Here is a 27,037-nt window from a genome sequence, read left to right on the forward strand (position 1 = left end):
GCGGCGAGCGCGGAGCGCTGAGAGGGGCGGTGGGACCGCTGCGGGATGGAGAGAGCCCCTGAGGGGCGCTGGAATCTGGGGGGACAGTGGGACCCCTGCGGGATGGGGCGAGCTGCTGAGGGGCAGTAGAATCTGGGGGAGCGGTGGGACCGCTGCAGGATGGGGGGAGCCCCTGAGGAGCGGGATGGAGAGAGCTGCTGAGGAGCTGTGGAATCTGGGGGGACAGTGGGACCCCTGCGGGATGGGATGAGTCCCTGAGGGGCGGTGGAATTTGGGGGGACGGTGGAATTTGGGGGGGGGCAGTGGAATCTCGGGGAGCGGTGGGACCGCTGCAGGATGGGGCGAGCCTCTGAGGAGCGGTGGAATTTGGTGGGGCGCTGGAATTTGGGAGGCGTTGGGACCCCTGCGGGATAGGGCGAGCCGCTGAGGGGCAGTGGAATGTGGGGGAGCGGTGGGACGGCTGCGGGATGGGCCGAACCTCTGAGGGGCGGTGGGATTTGGTGGGGCGGTGGGATTTGGTGGGGCGGTGGGACCCCTGCGGGATGGGCCGAGCCGCTGAGGGGCGGTGGGATTTGGTGGGGCGGTGGGACCGCTGCGGGATGGGCCGAGCCTCTGAGGGGCGGTGGGATTTGGTGGGGCGGTGGGATTTGGTGTGCGGTGGAATTTGGTGGGGCGGTGGGACCGCTGCGGGATGGGCCGAGCCGCTGAGGGGCGGTGGGATTTGGTGTGCGGTGGGATTTGGTGGGGCGGTGGGACGCTGAGGGGCGGGGTGGGGGGGCGCGGCCCCACGTGACGCCGGCGCCCGGGCCGCTGCCGCTCGCGCCGCTGCCGCGCGCGCAGTCCGGGCGATGCGGGCGGGCGCGCGGCGGCGCGCGGCGCTGGTGCTGCTGGCGGCGCTCGCGGCCTGGGGCGCGCGGGCCCAGCGCCCCGGGGACCCCGCGGGTACGGGGGGACCGCGAGGGGACCGCGAGGGGACCGCGAGGGGACACCGGGACGGCACCGGGGGCCGCTCGAGCGCTGCACTGCCCGTCCCGCGCGTGGCATCGCTGCAGCGGTGCTTGCTGTGCTAAAGAGAGAAATCCACCGGAGCTCCAACCCGCAGACGTCCCGGGGCCTGAGGAATGGGAATGTGTCAGGATGTGTAACACTTTTGCGCTCAATTTTCAGAAAACGGGACGCGTTGCATCCTCTCGTCTTCATCGGAGTTTCCTGAAGGATTTTTCACACCGCAGGAGAGGAAGGATGGAGGAATCGTTATCTACTTCATCATTATACTGTACATGTTTTTGGCCGTGTCCATTGTGTGCGATGACTACTTCCTACCTTCCCTAGAGATCATCAGTGAATGTAAGTGACATCCTGACTGCTTTCCTGAAAAACTGAGAAGCTTCGCATACAACTTTCTTTAAAAGTTTCAAAGTTAGAGTGCTGTGAAAGAAAACTGAACAAGTGTCACTTTCTATGCACAGATGTGTCCATAGAATATTTAATTTGGTACACAGGATCAATATTTTATTGAAAAAACCTAGTGATTACACTGCACATGTATTCATTTAATATTTGCTTTCTTTCTGCCTGGAGGAAAATCTAGATTCCTCAGTATTACCTAAACTGACAATTTAACTTTGTGTTGCACAGTACTATGTCCAGGTAACTACTAGTAAAAGAAAAAAACTAGGAGGGATGGTGATTTGTTAAACTAAAACTCTTTCCAGGGTTTGTTTTTCTTTAAAAGTAGTGATGAGCTACTGCTAACATATTAAAAGTATGACACAGGAGGGACAGGAATTCTGTGGTTACCATGGTTCTAAGAAATCTAATCAACCTGCAACAATTCCCCTGGCTCCAGCAGACCACTGAAGTAAAGAGATGGTCTTGGCAGGGAGTTCAGATTTTCACTGCCAAGAATTAACAAAATTCCCTAGGGAAACTCATCCCTGAACTGGAAAACCCCCTCCAAATCAGTACACTCACAGCAAATGTAAGCTTATACACTGCCATAAGAGCTGGTGTTTTGTTTATTGATGGTAAATAAGCATTTGTCAGACTTTTGCCATGGTCAGCCATGTGCCCTGTACTTTGTGTGCAGGACTTGATCCACAGAGTGACTTACATTCCAGAAAGTCAATTTGCCAGAAAAAAAATCTCATTTTTCTTAAGCAACACACATACTGTTCACACAAAATGAAAATTTGATTTTAAGATCACAGCACTGGTTTGAATTTAACCAATGTTTCTGGTATGTGAAGACACAGTAGTAGAGATTTCCCTGGAGGATAGATTGATAGAATTGATTTGGGTCATACAGCAATATCACACTACAGTCCATGGAATTTCCCACAATTATTACCAATAGGAAACAGTTAAATCCTGCATACAAATACTGATTTTATGAGAGATTTAAACTAATTTCTGTAATGAAGTTAGAAATTAACTAGCCCAATAGATCAGGCTAATTTTCAATATACTTTATGAATCTCATATAAAGCACTGACTGTATGGAAATAAACTTTAATCTACTAAACTAGTAGATTAAAGTTCATTTCCATACAGTCAGTAGCTAACATTATGTACCAGTGAGAGTAAAGAGTGCAGGCTACAGAAGTATCAAAGTTTTTCAAGCAATTCTTTTTGTTCTATCCTTAGGCCTTGGCCTCTCACAGGATGTAGCTGGAGCAACTTTTATGGCTGCTGGAAGCTCTGCTCCAGAGCTTGTCACTGCTTTTCTAGGTAAGAAATGTGTTTTGACTCCTTATAACTTGGAATTCTTTTCCTTCCATGCCAAACTGAAACATACCAGAGAGTCATTGTCCTTACAGGAGCTTTTGTGACAAAGGGAGATATCGGCGTCAGCACCATCCTTGGATCAGCAATATATAATCTTCTTGGTATTTCTGCAGCTTGTGGGCTGTTTTCCAGTGTGGTATGTACCAACTTTGATAGTTCTGCTCCTAAGAGCCAAATAGTTATCCTTTCTCATTTTCCAACAAAAATCAAGAGAGACTTACTATGACAACTGCCAAGTTTATTATTTAGTAGCAAAACCAGCATGTAATCAGTTTTAAGATAACCTGCTATGAAAGTTTTTAAAAACACTAACTTGTTAAATATCATACTTAAGTCATTCCTAAGAATCTTTAATTTTTACATAATATAGAAACAACATATTGATGCAGCATTTACAGCACTTAGTGAAAGTATTACAGAGAGGTTTAAGAAAAGTACATGACTGATCTGCAGGTTTCGAGGCTATCCTGTTGGCCGCTGTTCAGAGACTGTCTGGCATACACCATCAGTGCAGCAGCGGTCCTTGCCATGATATCTGACAACAGAATTTACTGGTAAGAGCACAAGTAGTGTTGAATTCCTGTTGACTGGAGATTTGTGAGACAGTGTTTTGAAAAACAAATGAAAATCCCCAAGCCCCAAACTTCAAGTAGCCTGAACTGCCGTTCACTAACAGAAATAAACATCCTGTTGGCTTTAAAAAACTTAAAAAGTCACAATGCTTGTAAAGATTATTACCTAAACATTCAAACTCTGCATATTTATGAAGTTTGACCTGCATAGGTTTGTCTGTACAGACTTCACAATTTCTATCACAACTGTTCTGACGTAGCAATTAGTGTTCAGCATTTACTCCTTTTAAGCCTTTCTTTTCACAGCAGCATTGTTCAGAAAAACATTTGTCTGCCAGGAGATCATGAGTTTCTGATGTTTTGACTCCTCCATCAACACTGAAATTCCTGTTACCTCAACAGGACAGTCAGGTCCAGCACTAAGTCTCTTGAAGTTTATAATTTAAGCATCACATGAAGACTCAATTTTGCAAACATCAGGAAAATGTTAAATCAGTAAGATCCCCTGAAAAAACATGCAGCTATATAATACACAAACAAGATTCTGCAGAGGAGGGGAGTTAATCAAACTGCTGAAAGACATGGGGACACTCACAAACTTCCATGACATTAGCCATACAATTGCAAATAGATGCTTTTGTGTGTTCTCTTTTGCTATTCATGCAAATTTTCTCTCTCTCTTCTTATGCCAACAATTGGGTTCTTTTATACTACATATTATATAAAACTTGTTTTTCATTCTAGGTATGAAAGTGCATCCCTATTATTGATATATGGGTGTTATATTCTGGTACTATGTTTTGACATTAAAATCAACCAATACCTCATGAAAAAGTTCAGTCCCTGCTGTGCGTGTTTTACCAAAGCTCTGGAAGAGAACACGGAGCAGCAGCCACTGGTTGGATGGAGGGATGAGAGTGGGCCTCTGATCCGTCAACAGTCGCGAACAGACAGCGGAATTTTTCAAGACGAGCTGGACTACTCTCACCTTTCAACAAGCTTACATGGGCTCGATGAAATCTCTGAAGGTACAGGTATTGTTAAGCTGTCTCTAGCACTCCACATGCCTGTCTGCACCAATTCTGATCAAGAGCAGATTCTCAGACAGTATTAAGATTTTGCTCACAAAGAACTCCAGCCTAGTATTTAAGTAGATTGTTATTCTAACTTGGAATATAACACTGAGCAAAATCAGAGTGATGGTTTTCATATGAAGTTCGTTGCTAGAGGAATGCAAGGATAGTTGCTTATTTGTGTTGTAGTAGAACTTCTGTCTTTGTTGTGTGTATTTGAACCTTCTCAGCAACACTGCTTGTAAAATGCACTATAATCAGCTGAAAGCCACACAGGTACTGTAGTAATATACACTGTTTCCTTATGACAGTGGCAGGTTCATAGCCCAAAATATGCATAATATCAAAAGTAAAGGGATAGCTGTGATGTGGCCACAGGTCATGTTTCCTCTTAGGCAAAAAAGAGCAGTTGGTACTTACTCTTGGTAAATGCTATGGGCAAACCCTTATAAAGAAATTAATTTTTCATCCACCTTAGTCCTCCCCTGGTGATGTAATAAAAAACATTTTAATCATAGAATACTATGTTGGAGAGATCTCAAGGATGATCTGGTCCAACCTTTCCTGGCAAAAGCATGGTCCCAGATGGGCCAGCACCTGTTCAGCTGAATCTTAGAACTGTCCAACACTGGGGAATCACAGCTTCCTGGGGAGATTATTTTACTGGTGATTATTCTCATTGTGAAAAAATATTCCTCTTGTGCACAAGCAGAATCTCCCCAGAAGTAACTTGATTTCAGAATTTTGTTCAGAGAGATGTAGGTACTGGGTAATACCACAGCTGAAACTTGAGGAAGAAGTATTTTTCACCTTTTTTCAGTATTCTCACAAGTAGAGGACAGTAACATACTGTATACTATGGATTCAAACTTGATGCTACAATTTAAAATTTACTTTTTCTTCAACAGATCATCCAAATGTCTTTACTATGCCTGAAGCAGATATGAAGAGAATTTTGTGGGTGTTATCTCTTCCTATTATCACATTACTCTATTTAACTATACCAGATTGCAGAAGACAGTTTTGGAGGAACTGGTTCATGGTGACATTTTTAATTTCAGCAGCATGGATTTCTGCAATAACTTATGTTCTTGTATGGATGGTAACAATAGCAGGTAGGTACCTAAAGGGGTGTTGCTATACCAGTCAAGAATCACTGAAAGAGTTGTGTGGTTTCTCTGTGAGGTCCCTGTGAGGTTTCCCTTTAAAAGTCAGTTTAGCAACTGAGACTGTGCTGTAAAAAACACAACAAAGAAAAACAACAGAAACTTATGTTTGACTGCTTAGTCTGCCACCCTCTTCTATCCAATTGAGGAACACTTTATAGAGTTTAGCTGCTTCACACTGCTTACCATCACCTGAATGAGAACTCGATGTCGCTACAAAAAACCCGGTCTATTTTTAAAAACAGAGTTTCACTAAACTGCTTCATTAAGCAAAATAATTGGGACACACAACAATAAATTTGTCATGCTGAAGACTAACAAACATGAAATCCCCTAAGACTGGAATTAGACGTCAAAGCTTTTGGAAAAAATCCCTAATTTCTATACCTGTGTTTTTCACGAACATTACAGTAAGAGATTTGGCTTTAAATTCACTGCCAAAAAACGTCTCAAATGTGTTTATTAAATATTGTTGGAGTGTGTATATGTGGACCTCTTACAAATCTGCATCATAAAGTGGGGCAGTAAAAGGATTGCATTTAAGTGAGAAGGGGTATGAACTTATATGTAAAAACCGTCTCCTAAAAGTACTTTGAGGTATTAAAGGTCTCCTCATTTCATTGTTTCTCCAGTCAGCTTGAAAGACATCCAGTTTTTAAATTTAAGAACAAGCAGAAAATGAAACAAACTCTACAGAAATTTTTCAAAGCTTGCCATTTTCACATTATAGCTCACTAATCCTACCCAAGCATTCTACTAGTTCAGATATTAATAACTCCATGTTCAGTGCAGGAACAGACCTACACATTCAGTAAACCTTTGAGAAATCACTAGTAGATCACTGGATATTATACCCACCATGTTAACCCCTCGGTTAAATAATTTTCCACTTGTACCCAAAGAGCAAGGGTTCACTGTCTGGATGCTAGAAACCTTTGAAACAGGATTCAAGTCAACATTATTGCTGTTCTACAAGACAAAGCATTAATTCATTCATATGAAAGTAGGTACAGTGGAGATTCAGAGTGTATTAGTTCACTTTCAAGAGTCATCACAGCTAGTACTGGGGTCTTTGGCCCACTACTTCTAGGTAAATTATATTCTATTTACATGTTAAAACACTACAAGTTAAACACACAATATATTCAAGTCCAGGCTCTCATGAAGGTTGAGAACTCAAAGGTTCTATCATTGCATAATCAGTCTACTAGAATGTCACAAAAGTATCACAGCTGGGCACTAAACTGGGATGGTCAAGAACAAACCTAATTTAGTACATCTTTCTGTTGCTGGCAAAGAAAATTTGACTACTTATAGCAACACATTGCTACTGATTCACAAAATTAACAAAAGCCTAGAAAAATAAGACTTTTCTGTCTTAATGGTCAGTTGCTAGAAAATAAACCATTACACATTAAAGAGAAGATAAATCTATCTAATAAAATGAAAAATTAGCTTCTCCTGAGTTTATATTCTGTCTTATAACCTTCAGAGGGCTAGAAACTAATGTTGGATATATAAGGCTGGTTCTTTCATATTTCACCTTGGTCTGAACCATTATTTTCCAGCCTGGATGGTTTATAAAACCTGATTTGTTGGTCCCTCATCCTACAAATCTATTAGAACTGATGGAAGGATAAAGAGAGTACAAATTCTGCAACAAGATCATGTTAGTACCTCTGAAATCAACAAACAGTTTCAAACATAAATTTACTGGGCTGCTCTAGACTAAGCTGGTAAGTAATAGACAAGCATTGCTGAACTAGCTTAGCATACTGCCTCTTACTTAAATAAAATTGCTCTTATTAAATGTCAAAATATTTCATGTAAGAACTCAGATTTCAACAATAAAAATATTGAGATACTTTTTAGTGAACAAAAATGTTTAAGAAAACATAATTATTTTGTAGCTTGACTAGAGGTATCAAATAGTTCAGCATATTGATGCATCTGAATATCTGCTAAAACAGTTTTGAAGAATCCCTGTATTTTAAGTTAGAAATTAATATGGTTACAGGACATTTGGGGCTGAGAAGAATAGAGATTAGGGAAAATAAGCCACTCTTCCAATAAAAGTTTAAAACTTTTCTTTTAATTTAAATTAGTATCTGCCTGAAGGAACTCAACACTTCTAATGGGTTACTTGTACTTAAAAGTCATATAAAAAATGCTGTACTTTGATTCTTCCAAATCACTTTCTAATTGGAGTGAAATGGTAATGACATGTAGCATTCTCATAATATCTTAATGACTGTCCTCCCCAAGAAAATTCATGTGCTTTTTCCCCCCGCCCTGAGGGAATGAAAAAGAATGATTATAAGAGTTATTGCTTCATGAGACTTTTGAACACTAACAAGGAGATGCCCAAAACTGTAAGAGACCACAGTATTTTCTGGAAGTTGAGGGGACCAAAAAAAAAGTAGTAATTTGTTAGATATTTAAACTTCTACTTTATCTGCAAGAAAAAAAAAATCATAATTGCTACTGTCTTGACCACTGCAGACTTGAACATGGAAAGGATATTTGTTGTTACTCTTTAACTGCTTTGTGGTTCAGTCACCTCACATGTAGTTAAGTTAGCTGATACATTCCATATGAAATTACTGTATGATTATTGATTCTTTCTCCAGCAAACAAAGTCCAAAGCACTTTCAGTGGATGAGCCCTAACTAAAACCACACTTGCATTTTCTACCCTTATTTCTCAACTGCAGGTGAAACGCTGGGAATCCCAGAGTCAGTCATGGGTCTCACATTACTTGCAGCAGGAACCAGTGTACCAGATACAGTTGCAAGTGTGCTGGTGGCTCGAAAAGGTAAAAATTTAGTACTTAGGCTCATGCCAATGGATGTGTTTAAAAGGTACTACAAAAAGAAAGAATGCTAGTCAACATTTTGATAAATTCAAGGAGTAACCTCAAAATCCATGCTCCACATTCTAGAGCTTAAGTTTACTAAAAATAAATAAATAGCTTACCTGAAAAAGCTGTGGCTCAGACATTTAAAAACTTCTCAGAGAATCTCAGAGAAGTATTCTAAATTGGTTCAATTTTTGTTGATTACGTATTACAGTTTTACTGCAGAACACAACTGTAGGTCTCAGTATTTTAAACATAACTGGACTTTCTAATAGCCTGTCTAGCTTAATTTTAAGTGCAACTGTGCAGATGCTGGTGATTTAGGGAGACTTTTTATGGTTGTGGTACCCATGTTCTGTAGAATCATGACTATAGTTCTTCCAATGCAAAATCTGAAAAGGGTGCTCTGTGAGAAACTGAGGGCTGGCAGTCTGTTCCTCCAAAACAGTTTGGCAATTTAATGCAATACAATTAAACCAACTCATTTGTATTTCTTCTTTTACAGGAAATGGAGATATGGCTATGTCTAACATTGTAGGATCCAATGTATTTGATATGCTCTGTTTGGGAATACCCTGGTTTATAAAAACTGCCTTCATAAATACATCAGGACCCATAGAAGTGAACAGCAGTGGTCTGACATACACAGCCATTTCTCTTATCTGTTCTGTTGGTTTTATTTTTCTGGCAGTTCACCTGAATGGCTGGAAAATAGATAAAAAATTGGGAACAATTTGTCTTGTCCTGTACTTAGTATTTACTGTTTTATCAATTTTATATGAACTTGGCATCATAGGAAACAATCCTACAAGAGTCTGTGGTAACTAGTTTTAATCAGTGATTATGCTGATGAAAAAAAAAATAAAAGCAGGAGAAAAAGATCAGTTTCTTCATTTAGTCAAAATAAAACTTAAAAAACCAACTCCAAACTCCCGTTGGGCTCTAAATCTTATATACAGAACTAAGTAATGTCATTAAAGTAATATTAAGTAGAACAAAAACATCACAGCCTAATTGGAGCCCTTTCTTTTAGAGTCAAGAATTACAGTATGACTACAACGCACATATAAAACCAAAATTCTGAAAAAGACATCTACTTCTTACATTACAATGTTGATACACACATTTGGCGGGGAAAAAAAAGATCAGAAAACACTAAATAAATCCCACTATGCAATCTGGAGATTAACAGAGAAAATGGCTTATTTTATTAAAAACAGTATAACCATTCATTTAAACTGAATGACTAGAGACACTTGGCCTAATTTTCCAAAGGCACTGAGCATCCAAAGCATCCCCGGTCTATAGGGAGCTGCAGGTGCTCAGTGCCTTTAAAAAAAACAACAAAAATCAGGCGAATTGTCTTTAAAAACCAAACATAGTAAGATTCAGTTAACAAGTATCACAGTATATTAAACACTATACTGTTAAAGGCTGGTGGGATTTAAAAGTTCCTTTTTACAGCTTTTGTAAGCATACAATGTTACTAAAAATGACTTACTAAGACAGAGAAGCTAAACAGACAGAGGAATGTTCCTGAACACAGAGTTTTAAATTATGCATTGCGATCCAAGCGGACATCAATTTCTCTGCCACTGATTTTTATGCCGTTCATTATCCTACAGGCCTTTTCAGCAGATTCTGGTGAGTCAAATCTGACTGTTCCACAGCCCTTTGATTTTCCATTCTCCATTTTTATTTCTGCAAACATTACATGACCTGAATAAATAAGTTAAACAGCAGTTATTTTAAGTCCTCAGTGTACTAACAACTTAAAGAACTCAGAAGTAATAAAAAACATTTTAAAGTATAATCTAGGGGAACATTTGAAATTTGCACTTTCAGACTGATGGCACATTCACTCATTCAGGCAAGGTGATACAGGACAAAACAGCAGGAAAGAATCCAAATCCAGATCCACTATCTCGAATCTCTCCTGAAGTATGCCTGTATTTGACCTCAAGTTTGAAACAAAGTGCCCTGTAAGACTCAGGGAAAGGTTTGTGTTTCATACTGACAGAAGTGTGAGTATTGACAGGCATTAACCAAACTGTAGCTTAATCCAGGCCACCCTGTTCATCACAGAAACCTACCAAGTAACAGTCACAAACAAGCAATTTTTGGTAAGAAGCTGCAGAGCAAAATTAAAGCCTTTAAAACAATAAAGTTACCAGTCTGGGAGTGGTTCAAAAGTAGCATGCACTATCCAATTCCTGCTGAGCTTCCTTGAGGTTGGACACTCAACTCACAAGGAAATATTTTTATAAAGATGAGTTTTTGCTTATGGTATGTTGTAGCACACTCCTCCTAAGCCCCTGAATGTCACTAGGAACAAAAAACTTTTCCCTGAAATACAAAGCCTTTTATTTTTAAATATCATCTAAGACTGTCCTTTCACTGAAAGAAACTGAACACTGGGGAACAGTCTTTGTATTTCTTTATGATACTGACATGAACACCATCTGTTGCTTATAATTCTCAAAAGCAACTGAACACAATTACTACATCTATTAGCTGACAGAGATAATGAAAAAAAATTCTGAACTATCTGAAAGTTGCCCAAGAGGTTAGGACTTAAAAAAATAAAGAACCTGTTGTGCTATATCCTCCATATACAAAGAAAACATCAACAACTTGTAATTTTTCATAATTCAACTGTGAAGTCTAATTTATATCAGATCTGTAAACAGCTGTATGATAATTGTCTAAGGCATCAGTAGTATGTTTAAAATTATTGATCTTTTCTGTCCACCCAAAATAAGAAGTCATCCTGTAATTCAGTTAAAGCTCTCTGTTCTGAAAATGCGTTTTCAAAACATATCATGTATTTTGACACTCAAGCTTTATTTTTCACTTATTTCTCTGAAAAGACCAACTTTTCTGAATTAGATAAAACCAATTATTGAATATTTGTAGCAAACCTTTATCTCTTAAGAAAAAGAGGGACATTACAGCCTGCAAATGTACTAATCAGGATCATCTAGATCTATAAAACCTGTAATACTACACTGGCAAAACTACTAACTGATTTGATGCAGCACCATTTCTAAAGTAATGCAGGACCTGGACAGACCCAGGCTCCTGCACATATTTAGCTCATAGGAAACACTACATTATATACTTTTACTGGCCAGGGACTATGTCAAAAAAGAGAAAAAAATCAAAGAGTAATTTTATTAAAGGAAGAGGTTAAAGTTTATAGCAAGTGAGCACTCAGAGCCAACATAACTCATACTGTACCTTGGTCTTGTGTTCTGTCATGCCTAAAAATTATTTATATCATTCAAGAAAGCTGGGTGAAGCAAGAAAAATTAATCTAGCCAGACTCTTCTTCAGAGTCAGACAACGGTCTTCCTGATATCATCTAATAAACACCATGCAACACATGAAGTCCATGGAGATGAACAGGGGTAAGGTTCATATACATACCACATTGACTGAATTTCTCCTTTAGCTTCTGCCAGGTCAAGTCAAAAGGAAGCTAAAATAAAAAAGTATTATTGATAACAAAATATTACAACGAGAATAAGAGCTTGTAATCAAACATTCACACAAAATAAGCTTGTGGTTCCTATACATTTAATTGCTTACATTTCTCACAAATATCTGGTTGCCTTTAGAGCCTAATCTCTCTCTCATGCCACCTCCCATCGGGCCAGGCCCAAATCCTCGGTCGATGTCCATGTTCCTGTCCAGGCCTCCACCCATGGCAGGTCCCATTCGATCAAAACCGGAACCCATCCGATCCATTCCCATTCCTCCAGCCATATTGTTCATACCACCCATGCCACCACCTACACAGAGAAAGAAATGGAGGATAAAATAAAATCTCCTTTTAGTAATAAACACACAGGTATTTGGTAAAAAATAAAGTTCTTGTTTCAGGAGAAGAAAAACTTCATTAAAACTGCTGTAATATAAACCATAACTTTTATACATGCACAGTGATTTATCAAGGAGCATGGCTAGTATTTTAAGACAAAGTATTACACAAGATATAGAGTGTCAGTTCTAAAATAGTAAAACCAAACTGCATCAAGCTATTAGTCATACCATCCAACGTAGCAAAATGTTGAACACAAGAATTTAAAGTCTGTCTTGTTTAACTAAAAAAAATATGATAACCTTTACCAAAAAGATCAAATAAATAACTGTGGCAATACTTAGATACAGATAATTTGAGCAGATATACTATTGTTTATTTGGCTTCCTTCGTTTATATTCAGCTTAACTTAATGCAGCCATACCCACACCTAATTACAAAATCTTCTAGAGAAGGCTTTTTTTGCCAAGAACAGAAGTTACCGCAAGTACTGTAAAGAGCATGAACTTTCCTACACGTCATGGTTCAAACCCCAATAAAAAGTACATACATGGAATAAAATGTATTAATTTATTTACATAAGTAACTAAGAGCAATAGCATTCAAATGCTATAATATTTCTGGATTCATAATTAAAAATTAATGTACAGTAAAATGATCAAGATCGTTCATGAGGGACCCTCTCTTCAAGCTTTATGCATTCTAAGATTAGCACTAGCAACATTTTAGTTTCTCATCTGCTCTAGTCTGAGGAACTCAGATAGCTGGTGCAGTACAAACTCAGTATTGGAGCTTTGCACAAAATTAAACTGGAGGATAATCTGAAATTCAATGATTTTTTATTTCAATGATGACAGATTACTGAGGTTCAGTTGCATGAAGTTTACTCAAATAACTGCCTTTTTTTCTGAAACACGAGTTTGCTTTAATCACTTCTCCCTCCAAACTAGAAGTTGAAACTATTCCAAATCTAAGATTTAGGGAAAGACTGTGTTAGCTAGTTTTCCTCTGAACTTTTACCTCAACAAAACAGCTTTGAAAACTGTTAGACTTGTCACATGCAACCCAGTTCTACTTCCCTCAACAGCAAGACACTACACTACAGCAAGTTCCTCTGATACAAGTAGGTGTACATGGTATTGTTACATTGCCTATGCATTTATGTTCTATTGAAACAAGTTAACCTACTCATTCCAGATCTTACTGGGCCCATGCTAGGTGCTCCCATTCCTCCTGCAAAAACACCAATCATTGCACCACCTAAACAGAGAAAAATAATGAAGTGACATACACTGAAACCACCAGTTAGTGAAAAAAACAAAGCACACACTAATGAAGTGCACTGTTCTCAATGTTCCCTGGCAATATTTTTCTATAAGGGCACTTTAGCATGTGCCTTTACTATACAAACTAAACAGGAACACCTTGTAAGTAAAGTTAGTCTCTCCTTTTCTACTACAGGATTTAAGCTATTCTGATTTCTTTCTAGCTTTTCTCCCCTCTGACAGCCTGCCAGCAGCACAAACATGGTAAAACTAAGTGGGCCATTTCCCACATTGGGAAAAACAACCTCAAAATTCAATGCTTCATCTTATATGAACTTGATAGTGTAAAAAGTCAACAATTCTGCTGCAAATCAAACATCCTCAATTCCACCCTGATACTATAGCCCAATCAAAGACACCTTCCTTGATTTCAAGGTTACTAAAACCAAATGCCTTCACAGTACTTATTTTTAAGATACCATTAACCTAAACACTGTAAACAGCAGTACATCAGGACCTCCCCTGAACAAACACAGTATCTGTTAAAAGTCCCTACAATTTCCTTCCATTATTTAAGCTGAAGCTGGGAATCTCTAATCTTGGTTCTCAGGACACATTCAAATGGGCAGATCACAGATAGTTTGTAAACTGAAGCTTGCTGGATCTACTGAATGAAAGACACCCACATCAGTTTCTCACAGTGACCACGTTCATGAATTTTTAAACCAACATGTTACCAGAAGACTCAGAAGCCTACTGCTTGCAGAAACATTTATAACTTAAGTGGCCTTGCATTTTCACTCAGGAAACAGATGCTTATGCAAGTAGCCAGAGTGAAAACATACACTTGATTTCTAAGACCTTCATTCCAAGGCATTAAGACTAGCTCAAAGGACAAGCTTATTATGTTCTTACCACTTCTACACAATTATCAGTGCTGAAGAGAAGCACACAACAGTTACCCTTTGTTATGACTTGCCTCATCTAATATTTTTTTTTTTTAAAAAAACCCAACTTTTAGACCAAATGAACCTTGTGCTCTTAGGAGTTCTTCTCTTCCAAGGAGGTGAATTAAGGGAATGGAAAAGTACAAGAAACAGGGAAGAGGAAGAACAGTTGTCTCTTATAATACATTTTGTGTTCAGTTTCAGGCCCCTTAACAACAAGAAAGACATAGAGGTACTGGAGCATGTCCAGAAAAAGGCAACACAGCTGACCAAGGCCCTGGAGCACAAGCCTTGTGAAGAATGGCTGAGGGAGAAGAGGAAGAGACTCAGGGAGGACCTTTCTGCTCTCTGTAACTATCTGAAAGGAGGTTGCAGAGACATGGGGTCAGTCTCTTCCACCAATAACAAGCAAAACAACAAGAGGAAATGGCTTCAAGTTAAACCAGGGAGGTTCAGATTGGATATCAGAAAAAATGCTTCACAGGAAGAGTTGTCAATCATACAAACATACTGACCAACAAAGTGGTGGCATTACCATCCCTGAAGGGATTTAAAAGACATGTACACGTGGTTCTTGGTAACCTGGTGTAGTGGTGGACTTGTCAGTGTTGGGTTAAAGGCTGGGCTCGGTGATCTTTTCCAACCTGAGGGATTGTGTGATTCATCCAGGTAACAGCATAGTAACAAAGGGCAAGAAGGCTCTATTGTTGAGCTCTTCCACACCTTTGAAGATGGAAGAGTAACTCATTCGAGTGAACCCCACTGCCAAGAAGACATCATCTATTAACAAAATAATCCTGGCTCAGTTACAGAAGAGGCCAATAAATACCATTCTGAGCTACAGGAGCTCAGGAGGTAGGACAAAAACTGAAAGCACCAAAATGCAACACTCCTGTCCAATGCTACCTGATCTGCAGTAGAAACAGTCTTACAAAGTGCATTTGCAAAACAGGCTCATGGAAGTTACAAAGGCTGTACATGGACACCTTGTTCAGGATTATCAGAAGCATATACTTCAACACCCCAAAGATTTAATGCCCCACAAAATATAGAGTATGAAGGTAAATGCTTTCCTCAAACAGCTATTCCATATATTTTTTACAGAGGGAAAAAAACCCTCCACACCTGAACTCCTGTCTTAAGTGGTGACTGTAATGAACATTCAGTTTACATCCTTACAGTAATGACTGGGGGAGAAGAGATAGAAGATGACCAAATGAAACCCGGTCTTCTTCTAGCAAAGTTCTTCTAATACTATGTCACAGAAAATTTAACAGTTACCATACCCATCCTTCCAAAAGACTCTCCAAAACCACGGTTCAATGCCATGTCACCACGACCAAATTCTCTTTCCATGTTTGCTCCCATTCCACCACGGAACATTTCTGTAAAGAATGAAGCAAAAAACCAGGAATGTTCTGTTATTTACATCTAAGTTGATGCTCCTACAACACTTCTTTCACAGCCGCTTGTTTAAATAGAAGTGAGTCTAATGCACAAGCCAGAGGCACCTATTACACACTCAACTGTCCTGCCAGTTCCTAGGCCTCCACTCATGCAACTACTTCCTTTGAACTCATCTATATTACCCATCCCTAAATGGAGGGCTTTTAATAAATAAATAGCAGCAAGGTAATAGCTGTACAGGAACGGTGTTCAACTACCTCCCATTCGGTTGACTCCAAATCCTCCCATGTTAGGCATTCCTTCAGGCATTCCACGAAATCCAGGAAGCCCTGCAAAATAAGGAAAAATGTTTTCTCTACAGTATTAAATAAATATTTAATGCAAAAAACTTCATTGCACGTACCGCCTCCCATTCTACTCATTCCACCAAATCCTGGGCCGTCTATTCCCATACCTTTAAACCAAAAAGATAAACAACACTTAGTACACCTAATGGATTTCTAAAAAGTCAGACAGAGTTAAAATCTCAAAAGCACACTAGACAAGGCTTGCTTTGTCAAAAGTCTGTCATTTTTGCAAACACAGAAATTACAATTTTAAACTTTAAAATTTTTAACAAGCTTTGTATAACTTAAAAATGAAGAATATGGATTTACCTCCTGGACCCATGCTCCCCATTCCACCACCCATGCTCAGCTGTGTTGCACTGATGGGCTGTCCACCTGGTCCAAGTCCCATACCAATGCCACCAAGACCACCTCAAAAACAAAGAAAAGTAAGTATGATCAGAAGAGAGACCTTCCTCTGTATCACAGAAACCAGTTAGCAAAAGTGTTGCTAAACTGTACGAAAACATGGATCACCATATACTAAGTGCAAGGAGTAGAAAACAGAGCAGGCACTCACGAGGTAATTGTGAGCTTTTGCTGTCCACAACACGGAAATCTTCATGAGGAACTGATTTGTCATCCTGACAAAAAACAAGGATGTTATGCTATGATCCCTTCAATATTTTGGTAGAGACATGTAAGTAGAAAGAAATGAAAGCAACCTACCATTTTAACATGCATGGGTCTATCAAATAGGAATTGTCCATTGAACATAGCTGAAGAAATGCAAGTCAAGGAGTCTTAAGAAGGCAATTTAACTGTTTCTGAAGAATCAATGCAATAACTTATTAAATTTTTGTACAATTACTATGAGTCTTATCTTTCCCTATTTTAACTTTAGAAACCCAATTCAAGGGCCAGAAGATGCAATACAAGCTGTTAGGTACACTGTTAGTTTCACAATTGTCACACTGCCAGGTATTTTAATTTTGTTCAACATCATGAGGACATTTTAGAATTTAGTAGTAAATTCAGGCATTACAAATGTAATCTGCACAGTATTACACTCTAGTCCCTATATCGTAGCTACAAAGGCAATAAGCACCATTTGCAAAACTACGCTGCCAGAACCATTAGATTAATCAATATATGATCAATTATTTTCCAAAACCAAAGATACATATTGCTTGAACAGCTTCAATTGCTTGTTCAAAGGTAACTGTCCCCATTCCTCGACTCTTGCCATCTTTATCTTCTTTGATGTCTGCACGCTTCACAGTTCCAGCAATGCTGAATACCTCCTTCAGTTTCTTCCAGCCAACTTTGAAGTCAAGCTTAAACACAGGAATTCATCAGTGATTTTAGTGCACATCTCTATTCTGCTGTCACATTTGGAAGAGATTTTCTGCTTTGCTGTTAACCCTTCATTGACAAAATGCTTGATAATTGTAAATAGTTGAGATTTTGTAATATACACACACTGTGTCAAAGTCCAAAAAGTCACCAATTGTACAGGTATGCACAATATCTACATGTATTTTACTCTAATTAACACACTACCATTGGGTTGGTTCTGGAGAAGAGCAGCTGTAATTCCACAAGATCTCATATAAATACAGTACTCTTTTGTGCTAATAAAGAACTTAAATGACTGTATTTGTTGGAACTTTATTGTGTTAGTCTAAAGTAACTAGCAAGATAAATTGAAGTAAACTGATATATATATTTAATAAAAAAGAAATGCAATTGTAAATAGTGAAAAATGAATAAAATATTTTTGAATCAACAGATGACTGCAATAATTAGAAGCGCATGTCAGTCTCAAGAGTTTAATGTATCCTTCCATGTCCAAAATCTGAACACATATCCAACATTTTCAATTAAATACACTAACTGTGAACTATTTCCAGCCTCCTCTTTATATTCAATCTGAACTACACAGGTATAAGACGTGTTACAAAGATCAAGCACTAAAGTTATAAAATACAGTTTTAAGCTTACATTAGCAACAAAAATCGTGGATCCAAGCCTGCCTGCTTGCAAATTACTGATAACCTCAGGAGGAATGTTTGGATTATTAAGAATAGAAGGTGGTAAATTCATCATTCCAGGTGCTGCATCAGGTCCATGTCCTCCTGGAAACTGCCCTCCTCCCCGCTGCAGTGCCCTACGAGCATGTTCCCCTTCAGGATCCTGAAACATGGGCACAAACAAAGCCACTTAACCATCAGCAACTGGACTGGCAACAAACAAAATGGCACTATTTGAAATTCTGCATCAACCCATCAAAATTATCAACTAATAAATACACTTGTCCATGTCAGAGGGATCATGAACTGAATTAGCATGGAGACCTAATTCCCTCACCTCTAAAGGTGGGTCCTTTCGGATGAGGGTTGAGGCATATTGGCAAAGCACTTGTTGAGGAAGCGTGCACTGCCACTTCACATGCTGTACCTAGCCTAAGGACAAGTAGAAAAGATTTCAAGCTAAAGGACTGTCAGTCTAGCACTTTCTTCCAAGAACTGAATTAATTTCATTAGGTGGTGGTTTTCTATTATTTATTAATACCATTATTAAAATTGTAAGAGGACAGGAAGAACTGCATCAGATACCATCACACACTACAGCACTACAATAGAAATGTTGACATTATTTCACTTTCCGGACAGGACAACTTCTCTATTTCCAGCCCCATCTTTGTACATATGTAGAGGTCTAATAAAATAATTAGTTCTGTCTGGTATGTTGAAGCAGGTAAGCAATGTAAACATAGATTACCTACATTGGAAAAACCCTAAGGTAAGAATATGAAGTTGTTTAAACAACTTTAAACGGCATTAGATTATTTGACTTTAGGACATGCTTTTTGTCAGTTTATTTGGCATAGTATAGAAACTTCTGCAAGCCAACAGACAGTTCAGCCCATGAAGAAAATTTCACAAAACATGAAACCGGAAATTGCACACCTAAGATTCTCAAAACCCTGTATGGTCACCTCAGTAGCTTTAGTATCTTCACTATTTCAAATTCAAAACACCAGCAATAAACATACCTCTTTAATATTCAGCGGTCTTCCACTAAGATCATATTTGTTCATAGTGTCTAATGCCTTCTTAACAAATTCTTCATCTTTGAATTCAACCACACTTCAAAAGAATCAAAATATTTAGAGTATTAAAATAAAGTTTAACATGTCAAAAGTAATAGAATGATTGGATAGCAGTGTGCTTCTACACACATAAAAAAAGAAACTTACCCACAACCCTATATCCACGAGATTTGTCATCACATGTAAAGAGAAAACAAGCAAGAAAAAAAGTCAGTCAGCACATGACAGACTAACGAAGATTCCAGTTAAAGATCCCAGCTCACTGTTAAGTAACTATACAAGTTATTTTCAGCTTCAAAATCCAAAATATATGCTCTTTAGTGGTAGCCAATCTGAATTTCTCCTACTTTCTCAGCATACATACCGTTCAAATACAAGAGAATACATTGTCTCTTATGCTCTTTGAGTCAAACCAGAATTGGAAAAATGCCACACAGATCCATGTAAGGACAACTGGGAAGAGGAGGTGGGAGGGAAAGGGTGGAAAGAAAATAACCCCAAAACATAACCAAAATCCAATCAAGACACTCATCATGTCATTAAAAGTTGTCCACTAACTACAAAATTAAAATCTACCTACACATCAAGTACACCACTACAAGGAAAAAGCAATCTGCATACCTCTTCAGTACTACAACATAATTGAGAAATTACCTTATAAGAAAATAACCTTATTGACTGCACCAGCATCCTTCTAATCAAGCAAAGAGTTGAGGATTTCTTAAAGCATAGCAAAGCTGACAGCATGCTTTAGTTTTAACAAATATTAAAGAAAGTAATTTACAACAATTGATACAACCTCAGTTAAGACTCAAACCTGCATTTCTCACGTTCTCACTGCAGGTTTGGAGCTGCTATTGGCCAAACTTTTGACTATTATTAAGAAGACAGAGGAGCTTTAACAATCTTCACTATTTGTGCCTCATTGCAGGCACTCTGTTGGCTACCAACCATCTCCATCCATTTAGTTTTAAGAAAGTAAATACATTAAGCCAGTGTTTAAAAGTACCAATCCTTCAAAGCTGTGAAATCAGGTACTTCACCCAGTATATTCTTAGCTAATATTTTATACTTATTGGCCCCAAGAAGAGCATACTACACTAACAAAATTTAAATAAAATGATTGGTTTATTGAACATCCTTTATATGAAACAGATTTGTACCAAGACAAAGGTGTTGGCTAAAAAGAAGAATTAAGTAAAAGCCATTTGTTAACATTTACAGTGCCCCTTACAACGAACTAGTGTGAGTTGCATGAAGGTGTAAGACTACTTCTAATAGAGAATCCTCAAGGCTACCTTAATGAAAATCAGTGTAAAAATGAAACTTACTTTCCAATAACTGGTACAGGTATTATACAGAAATAAAACTGCTGAGGAACTTTTAAACCTCTAGCAGATTGTTGCCCACGGCACTTACCCTTGATTTTCCTTCAGCATCCTTAAACAGCTCCACGTATGTAACCTCACCAACTACATAAGACATACAAAGGGAAAATACCAAGAGACAATGCATTTAAACACCAGTATCTTTCTTTACTGTGCCCCTGTGCACAAGTCTACAGAGAATCACCTATTATTCACCAACAATCAAAACCAGACCAACCATACCTCCTGTCAATGGCTATATAATTTAGCTAGTTTTCAGAAATATGCAGCAGCCACATTCTCAAAAGCTAAAAACAAACAACTATATTTAACCTAATTCATACTACAGATCATATTTTGGCCAGTATGATATAGTTGGTGAACAAATTCAGATATACACAGTCCCTTAACCTAACAAATGAAACTTCAGTGATCACTGAAAAGTGTTACATTTATCATCCTACTCACAACACCTGTTTTAAGGTGACTTTCTACCTGAATATCTTCAATCAAAAGTTTGCCTTCAATAATAACCAAATTTACACATCAAATATTTCACAGCAAGCGACTCACTTTCTAAAGTAGGAAGTTTAAGGAAATAAACCAATCAAATAGTCACGTCACCTTACAACAGATAAGCCAGCAGTTACAGAAGGGGGGGGTCTGGCATTTTTCACAGCCTAAAAGCCAAGTGTGCTTTGCATTACTTTTGAAGAATCAATTTTTCAAGGAAAACACAGAACTAACTTTTTACAAAATCTATACATTATCGTTATTTTACCCCAAATTTGAAATAAAATTTTTGGGGTAGTCAGGTTTCTCTATCAGAACTGCAACAATAGGAACAAGCTTTTAATACAAAGCTCCAGACAAACAGTCATGGCAGTAGTGACAATGCAGACAAAGTTAATGCCACAGCCAGATTCCACCAAAGAAATACAAAACAACTTTTGAAAGACATCCCTTATTATTCAGGTTAACACACTTCATGTGTTGCTTAAATACAAAAGCCCTTAGAGAAAAAAAAATCTACAGGAACTACAACTAGACAAAACACAATCTCTTTAAGAACTCATGAGGTCATGCATATACTCTCTACTATCACACCAGAATGGCAGAAGATTGTGAGCACTTCATTTACCCAGCCTACCCTGCAATGCAATTGTCTCGGATGAAAGAGGGGGAAGGGAGATAGATGTACCAAGTACAGGCCAAAACAAAAAAAGTCAAACCAAATCTGTGTGGCTCAAAGGACACATCGGTTGCATTTAAGCCCCACTGGTTTCTGTGTGAAGTGCATTACAAGGAGTAAGTTACCTTTCTCTCTCATCAGGTCTTTAATAGCTTGCCATTTCATGTCATACGGGATGTTGCTAATAAAAACTCTGTTGCGATTAACAGCCTTCTTGTCTCCAGAGCCTGCATTCTTCTCCTTTGCATAGGGGTGGAATTTATTCTTGTTTCCAAGAGAAGGGATTGCCTTTGCTTTTCCAACAAACTTTTCTTTCACAGGTGCTTTCCCTTCTTTTGCTGTCTCATCATTATCCCTACATTAAAAAACAAAAATCCAAACAAACCCCCTGTTAGTCTTGTGTTGGATCATTAGACCACCCCACTTCCCATCTATATAACTGAGTATTTCCTATGCTACTGGAACTCCCAGGATGTCAAAGGCTGCTTTTCAAATTAGGAAAAACAAATTCATGCTATCAGAGTAATTCCAAAATACACTGCTTTAGCAAGAACAAAAAAATGTTCCAATACTACGTAAAGGAAGTACATCTTACCAATTCACTTACATTCCATTTCACAGAATCATGGAATCCTAGAATGGCATGGGTGGGAAGGGACCTTAAAGATCATTTAATTCCAATGGGCAGGGACACCTTTCACTAGATCACCTTACTCAGGGCTCCATCCAACTTTTAACACTTCCAGGGATGGGGCATCCACAACTCTGGGCACTCTGTGCCAGCACATCCTGTCTGTCAAGACTCAGGAAGATGGAACTATGAAACTACTACAAAGACCAAAACAGAAAGAGTGAAAAATGACCTCTAATGCCCATGCCTTGGTGCTTTGGCAATTTTCACCTCACTTGGACAAGTTACAGGATATTCACCACAGAAGTGAGAGTAGAAAGAGTCTAAGCTTGAGAGTTGAAACAGCTCGAGATGCTTAATTCAATGGAATAATAATATATCAAAATCAACTCCAATAGGTTTTATACCAAATTATATCTTTTTAATTGCAATTTGTGCTAGATTACTGTTAGAAATTAAAATCCAACTAAGAGCAACAAATATTTTTTCAATTTCACTGCTTAACACTACTAGAATTTGAAAACTTGTTAAATGCATAGGAAACAGCTGTATTAAGCCATGCTATGAATCTAAGACTAATTAGGTAACTAAGTATTATCCACAAAAAACAATAAAGCAGACACCTGGCCCTCAGTCTTTCAAAACTTCACCAACAGCACCAAAATTCTCCTTTTAAAATTTTTTTTAAGATGAAAATGCAAGAAAATTGGCTGCTTTCCTTCCACAGCAGTCCGAATCTCAACTTCAGTAAGACCATACACTTCCAACAGAATTAGAAGTATCTGTAACTCTTCAGCATTCCTGATATTGTTATTATCACAAGGTCATTTAGCATGCCAGCAGAGGCTCAAGGAGCCTGAATTGTTACTTTTAAAATGCAGAACTGCTGAACCGAAAGAACCCACTGAATAAAGCCACACAATTGTGATCCACCAAACAGATGCTACTTAGCATCTTTAACTACACATCACCGTTTACTTAAAGAGAAACTTTAAAAGCACTTTTACAGAAACGTGTATTTTAAAAAGCCAGAATCAGAATCTTTATTTAGAACAATTAGAAGGTGATGTCCTACAGGACTGACAGTAGTGAATGATTGTGAACCCTCCGTCTTAAATAACATCACTATCTTTACTCTATTTCCCATATTTCAGAAGGCTTAGTTTTTATCTCATTGAGACACTTTGGAAGGTTTCAGGCATTTCAGTTTTACAACCACAACATATGGCCAAACCAGAGATTTTGATTAATTGACAAGTTTTCAGCTCTCTGCATAGTTAACAAAACAGTGAGTAAGTGGCAGTCCTGCACTCAAAAGCACATTCAAGGAGCTCTTCATGAAGCTAAATGTATTATCTACTCAAGCCTGGGCATTTTTTCAGGGAGTACATTCAAATACGTCCATACTTCTCCCCTGACTTTTTCCCCAATTTTGAAATACTCACATGGTATTAACTTCACAGTCCTTATGTTTATACGTGGATTAAGAGTGGATTAGCAACTGGGAAATGCATAGATACTCCCCTGGGGCAAGTATTTGTAAAATTTAAAACATCTCGAGTCAACAACATGTTATCTGGTTCAAGCTTTCTCCGAGTCCCTCTGCATCATCCCTCCTCCACACCATCCCATCTGTGTGGCTGTGTAGTGAAGAGAAATGAAGGGAACAATGCAGGAACTGCATTGGGATCCAAGGGAGGAGGCAAAGAGCAGAGTACCAGGTCTCCCAGTCAGATCAGTTCCTTCCAATCCAATCCCATTTGCAAATGCAAAACTCCTGCCCAACAAGACTCCTAGTAAAAATCTGAGTTCTTCCTTAAGTTTTAGGATTAGAGCAATGGATTCTCTTCAGCCTTTTAAGCTCTTTCCTGCTTAAAGGATTATGAAACATCCCTTGGTGCTCAGTGCAGTGCACAGGATGAGACAGCTCTCCAAATATGGAATCCAGAGGCTCTGCAAGACCTGGCTGTGCACATCGTAGAGAGCACAGAAGATACAAGCCTGGCATAAACTCCTAAATCTGGGAAACAAAGCGACACTGCACTTGGTCTGGGAATCACAGCCAGGCTGCTGAAAATAGAGGATTAATTAAAGAAACAATCTTTTTTGCAAAACTCATCTGCCAAAACAACACAGGCCAGTGACCAGGCCAAAGACAAAAGACAAGCAAAACTAGAAGCCTATGAATAATAAGCACAAGATACATGAACATGAAAGCACTAAAACCTGAATTTTTAAAAGAAACTTCGACTCCTCCTCACAAGTGTCCATAATAAGATAAGCAGACAGAAATGGAAGAAGTTCACAACATGTGATTTCAAAGCACATGGATCATTTTAGCTTTGTTGTGCTGAACAGTTCCACCGCCCAATACAAAAAACAGGGAAGTGTGCAAACTGAGTCAGGATTCCTCTCCAGTTTAATCAATGCTGAGCAAACCAGGTTAATAATATCCTTTTTTTTTTTTTAAGTAATACATTTCACCCACAGACTGACAGCTTAATCCTTTGTACACCCGTTTGGGGGAAGATTAGAAATTGTATGTGAAAGAATAAGATTTGAATCTCTGTTACCAAGATCCCCCCATTACTTTCAAACCAACTCCTACCAGGCATAATGACTGATTTTTCATTTGCTTGTGAGGTTTTGGAGGGAAAAGAAGATACTGTTGACAAGAGGGATACAGAAAAAATACTTCATTTCAAAAGTAGCAACCTCGAAAGCAATAAAAGTCGGAAGCCTAAAAGGGGCAAAAAGGGTGACAACCATCCTGTGAAAATCCAGTTCTAATCTGTGCAGTCTGGAAGCTGAGGGCCAGACTAGAGAAAAAGAAAACAAATCCACAAATTCCATTTTACAGTAAAGTGGAATTTTTAGCTTGTAAACTAAGATAAAATTTACAGGGAGTCAAGCAAAGGCATGAAGTACATATTTATTCCTCCAGCTTTATATTGAAGATGATCCCATATGCATTTTTTTAAACACAATAGTACCAGAGCAGGGCTGCTTAGAACATGTCAAAACTTCACCGACTCCAACAGCTTTGATGTACTGTAACAGAAAGTCTCCTGCAAATGTATTCTGCCTCCAAGATGGGAATGAGATTGGAAGAGATACTGAAATTCCAACGATCTGAGGCCAAAATCCAAAGAGTGACAACCCTCAAAGCCTGACATCAAGAACCACGCACACAAAGTTATTCATGGTATTGTTCCAGAGAGCTGGTATTTCCAGCTCCCTCATACTAAGTTCCTTTTAGACCTACTATACAAAGCACAATTTTACATACTCCGTGTATGAAAATGCTACAGTTTCCAAGAAAACTTCATGTATGCATGCGCGGGGTTTGTTTTCAGAAAGTAAATTACTGTAGGGCTGTCTTACCATTCTCACGTAAACAAAGACTAGTTCAACGGCTTTACAAACAGCAATGTTTCGGCAAGAAGTGGAAACGCAAACGGCACCAGCAGCGATGCGGAACGCTCCCGGAGGGGCATCCCGCGGGAACCGGCCCGCCAGGTACCGGAGCCCGGGGCTCGGAGCCCTGCCCTGCCCTGCGGGGCGGCCTCGCACCGCCCGGCCCTCAGCGGCCGCTGGCCGAGCGCCGCCGCCTGCCCGCCCCGGGCCGCGGCCTCCCCGAGCCCCCGGGCCCCCGAGCCCCGGCCCCGGCCCGCGGAGGAGGAGCCACGGGGGCGGGGGGCCCGGCCACCTCCTCCCGCCGCCCCCCAGCCGCGCTGCCCCCGCGCCCCCCCGGCCCTGCCCTCACACACATTTTGACGCCATTTGCGCTGCCCGCGCCGCTACCGGGTGCCGCGGCCGCCGCCGCCGCCTCCTCATCCTGCGGCGGCTGTTGCGGCGTCTGTTGTTGCGGTGCCGGCTGCTGCTGCTGCTGCGGCGGCGGCTGCGGCGCCTGGCCGGCCGGCTCCTCGGCTCGGCGCGGCGCGGCCGCCTCCGCCCTGTCGCTCTCCGCCATCTCGCGCCGGGCCGCGGCCCAGCGACCGCCGGTTTGAAACGGGCCCGACCGCCTCGGCCTCGCCGCGCCGCGCCGCGCCAAGTCTCGCGAGAGCGCCGCGCGCGGCCGGGGGAGGGCGCGCGCGCCGAGGCTTTGTGCGTTGCCATGGCGACGCGGGGCCGGGCATGGCCGGCTGCGCCTCACGACAGCCGCCCTCGCTGAGGCGCTGAACCGCCCAGTCGCAGAAACAACCCGGCTGGGAAAGACCCTGGGATCTTCAAATCCACCCTTTAATGTAGCACTGCTAAGTACAACACTAAGCCGAGTCCCCAAGTGGCACATCTTAGCGTCTTTCAAATCCCTCCTGCAATGGGGACTGCACCACTTCCCCGTGCAGCCTGTGCCAGTGATGGACAACCCGTTCCGTGAAGAAATTTTTCCTAATATCCAACCTAAACCTCCTCTGGCGCAAGTTCAGGGCATTTCCTATCACCCTATGACGTGTTTCACGGAAGAAGAGACCAGCTCCCACCCGGCTGCATCCTCCTTTTGGGCAG

At 40.0% G+C, this 27,037-nt stretch overlaps 2 protein-coding genes across 4 annotated transcripts; one reads left to right on the top strand and one right to left on the bottom strand.

The window, feature by feature from the left end:
* Window positions 1-822: 822 nt before the first annotated feature.
* Window positions 823-17,559, top strand: SLC24A5 (solute carrier family 24 member 5). 2 transcript variants are annotated; one of them, XM_064388584.1, is made up of 9 exons: window positions 823-942; window positions 1,168-1,347; window positions 2,647-2,730; window positions 2,820-2,923; window positions 3,241-3,341; window positions 4,104-4,387; window positions 5,341-5,547; window positions 8,312-8,413; window positions 8,961-17,559. In XM_064388584.1, the coding sequence occupies exons 1-9, from the start codon at window positions 849-851 to the stop codon at window positions 9,281-9,283; spliced, it is 1,479 nt and encodes a 492-aa protein (XP_064244654.1). In that variant the 5' UTR covers window positions 823-848; the 3' UTR covers window positions 9,284-17,559. The 2 variants fall into 2 exon arrangements, with proteins under 2 accessions (XP_064244654.1, XP_064244655.1); XM_064388585.1 differs by lacking the exon at window positions 8,961-17,559 and having other exon boundaries at window positions 7,167-8,452.
* Window positions 9,270-26,599, bottom strand: MYEF2 (myelin expression factor 2). Of its 2 annotated transcripts, XM_064388591.1 has the most exons (17): window positions 26,299-26,599; window positions 22,023-22,252; window positions 20,758-20,810; window positions 19,486-19,493; window positions 19,282-19,375; window positions 18,228-18,419; window positions 17,407-17,560; window positions 16,953-17,002; window positions 16,804-16,867; window positions 16,554-16,655; window positions 16,301-16,351; window positions 16,155-16,226; window positions 15,777-15,875; window positions 13,467-13,538; window positions 12,047-12,249; window positions 11,885-11,936; window positions 9,270-10,174 (listed from the first exon to the last, which is right to left on the bottom strand). In XM_064388591.1, the coding sequence occupies exons 1-17, from the start codon at window positions 26,499-26,501 to the stop codon at window positions 10,011-10,013; spliced, it is 1,863 nt and encodes a 620-aa protein (XP_064244661.1). In that variant the 5' UTR covers window positions 26,502-26,599; the 3' UTR covers window positions 9,270-10,010. The 2 variants fall into 2 exon arrangements, with proteins under 2 accessions (XP_064244661.1, XP_064244662.1); XM_064388592.1 differs by lacking the exon at window positions 13,467-13,538.
* Window positions 26,600-27,037: the final 438 nt, after the last annotated feature.

The sequence above is a fragment of the Passer domesticus genome, chromosome 14, assembly GCF_036417665.1.
Source record: "Passer domesticus isolate bPasDom1 chromosome 14, bPasDom1.hap1, whole genome shotgun sequence".
In the NCBI taxonomy this organism is placed as follows: domain Eukaryota; kingdom Metazoa; phylum Chordata; class Aves; order Passeriformes; family Passeridae; genus Passer; species Passer domesticus.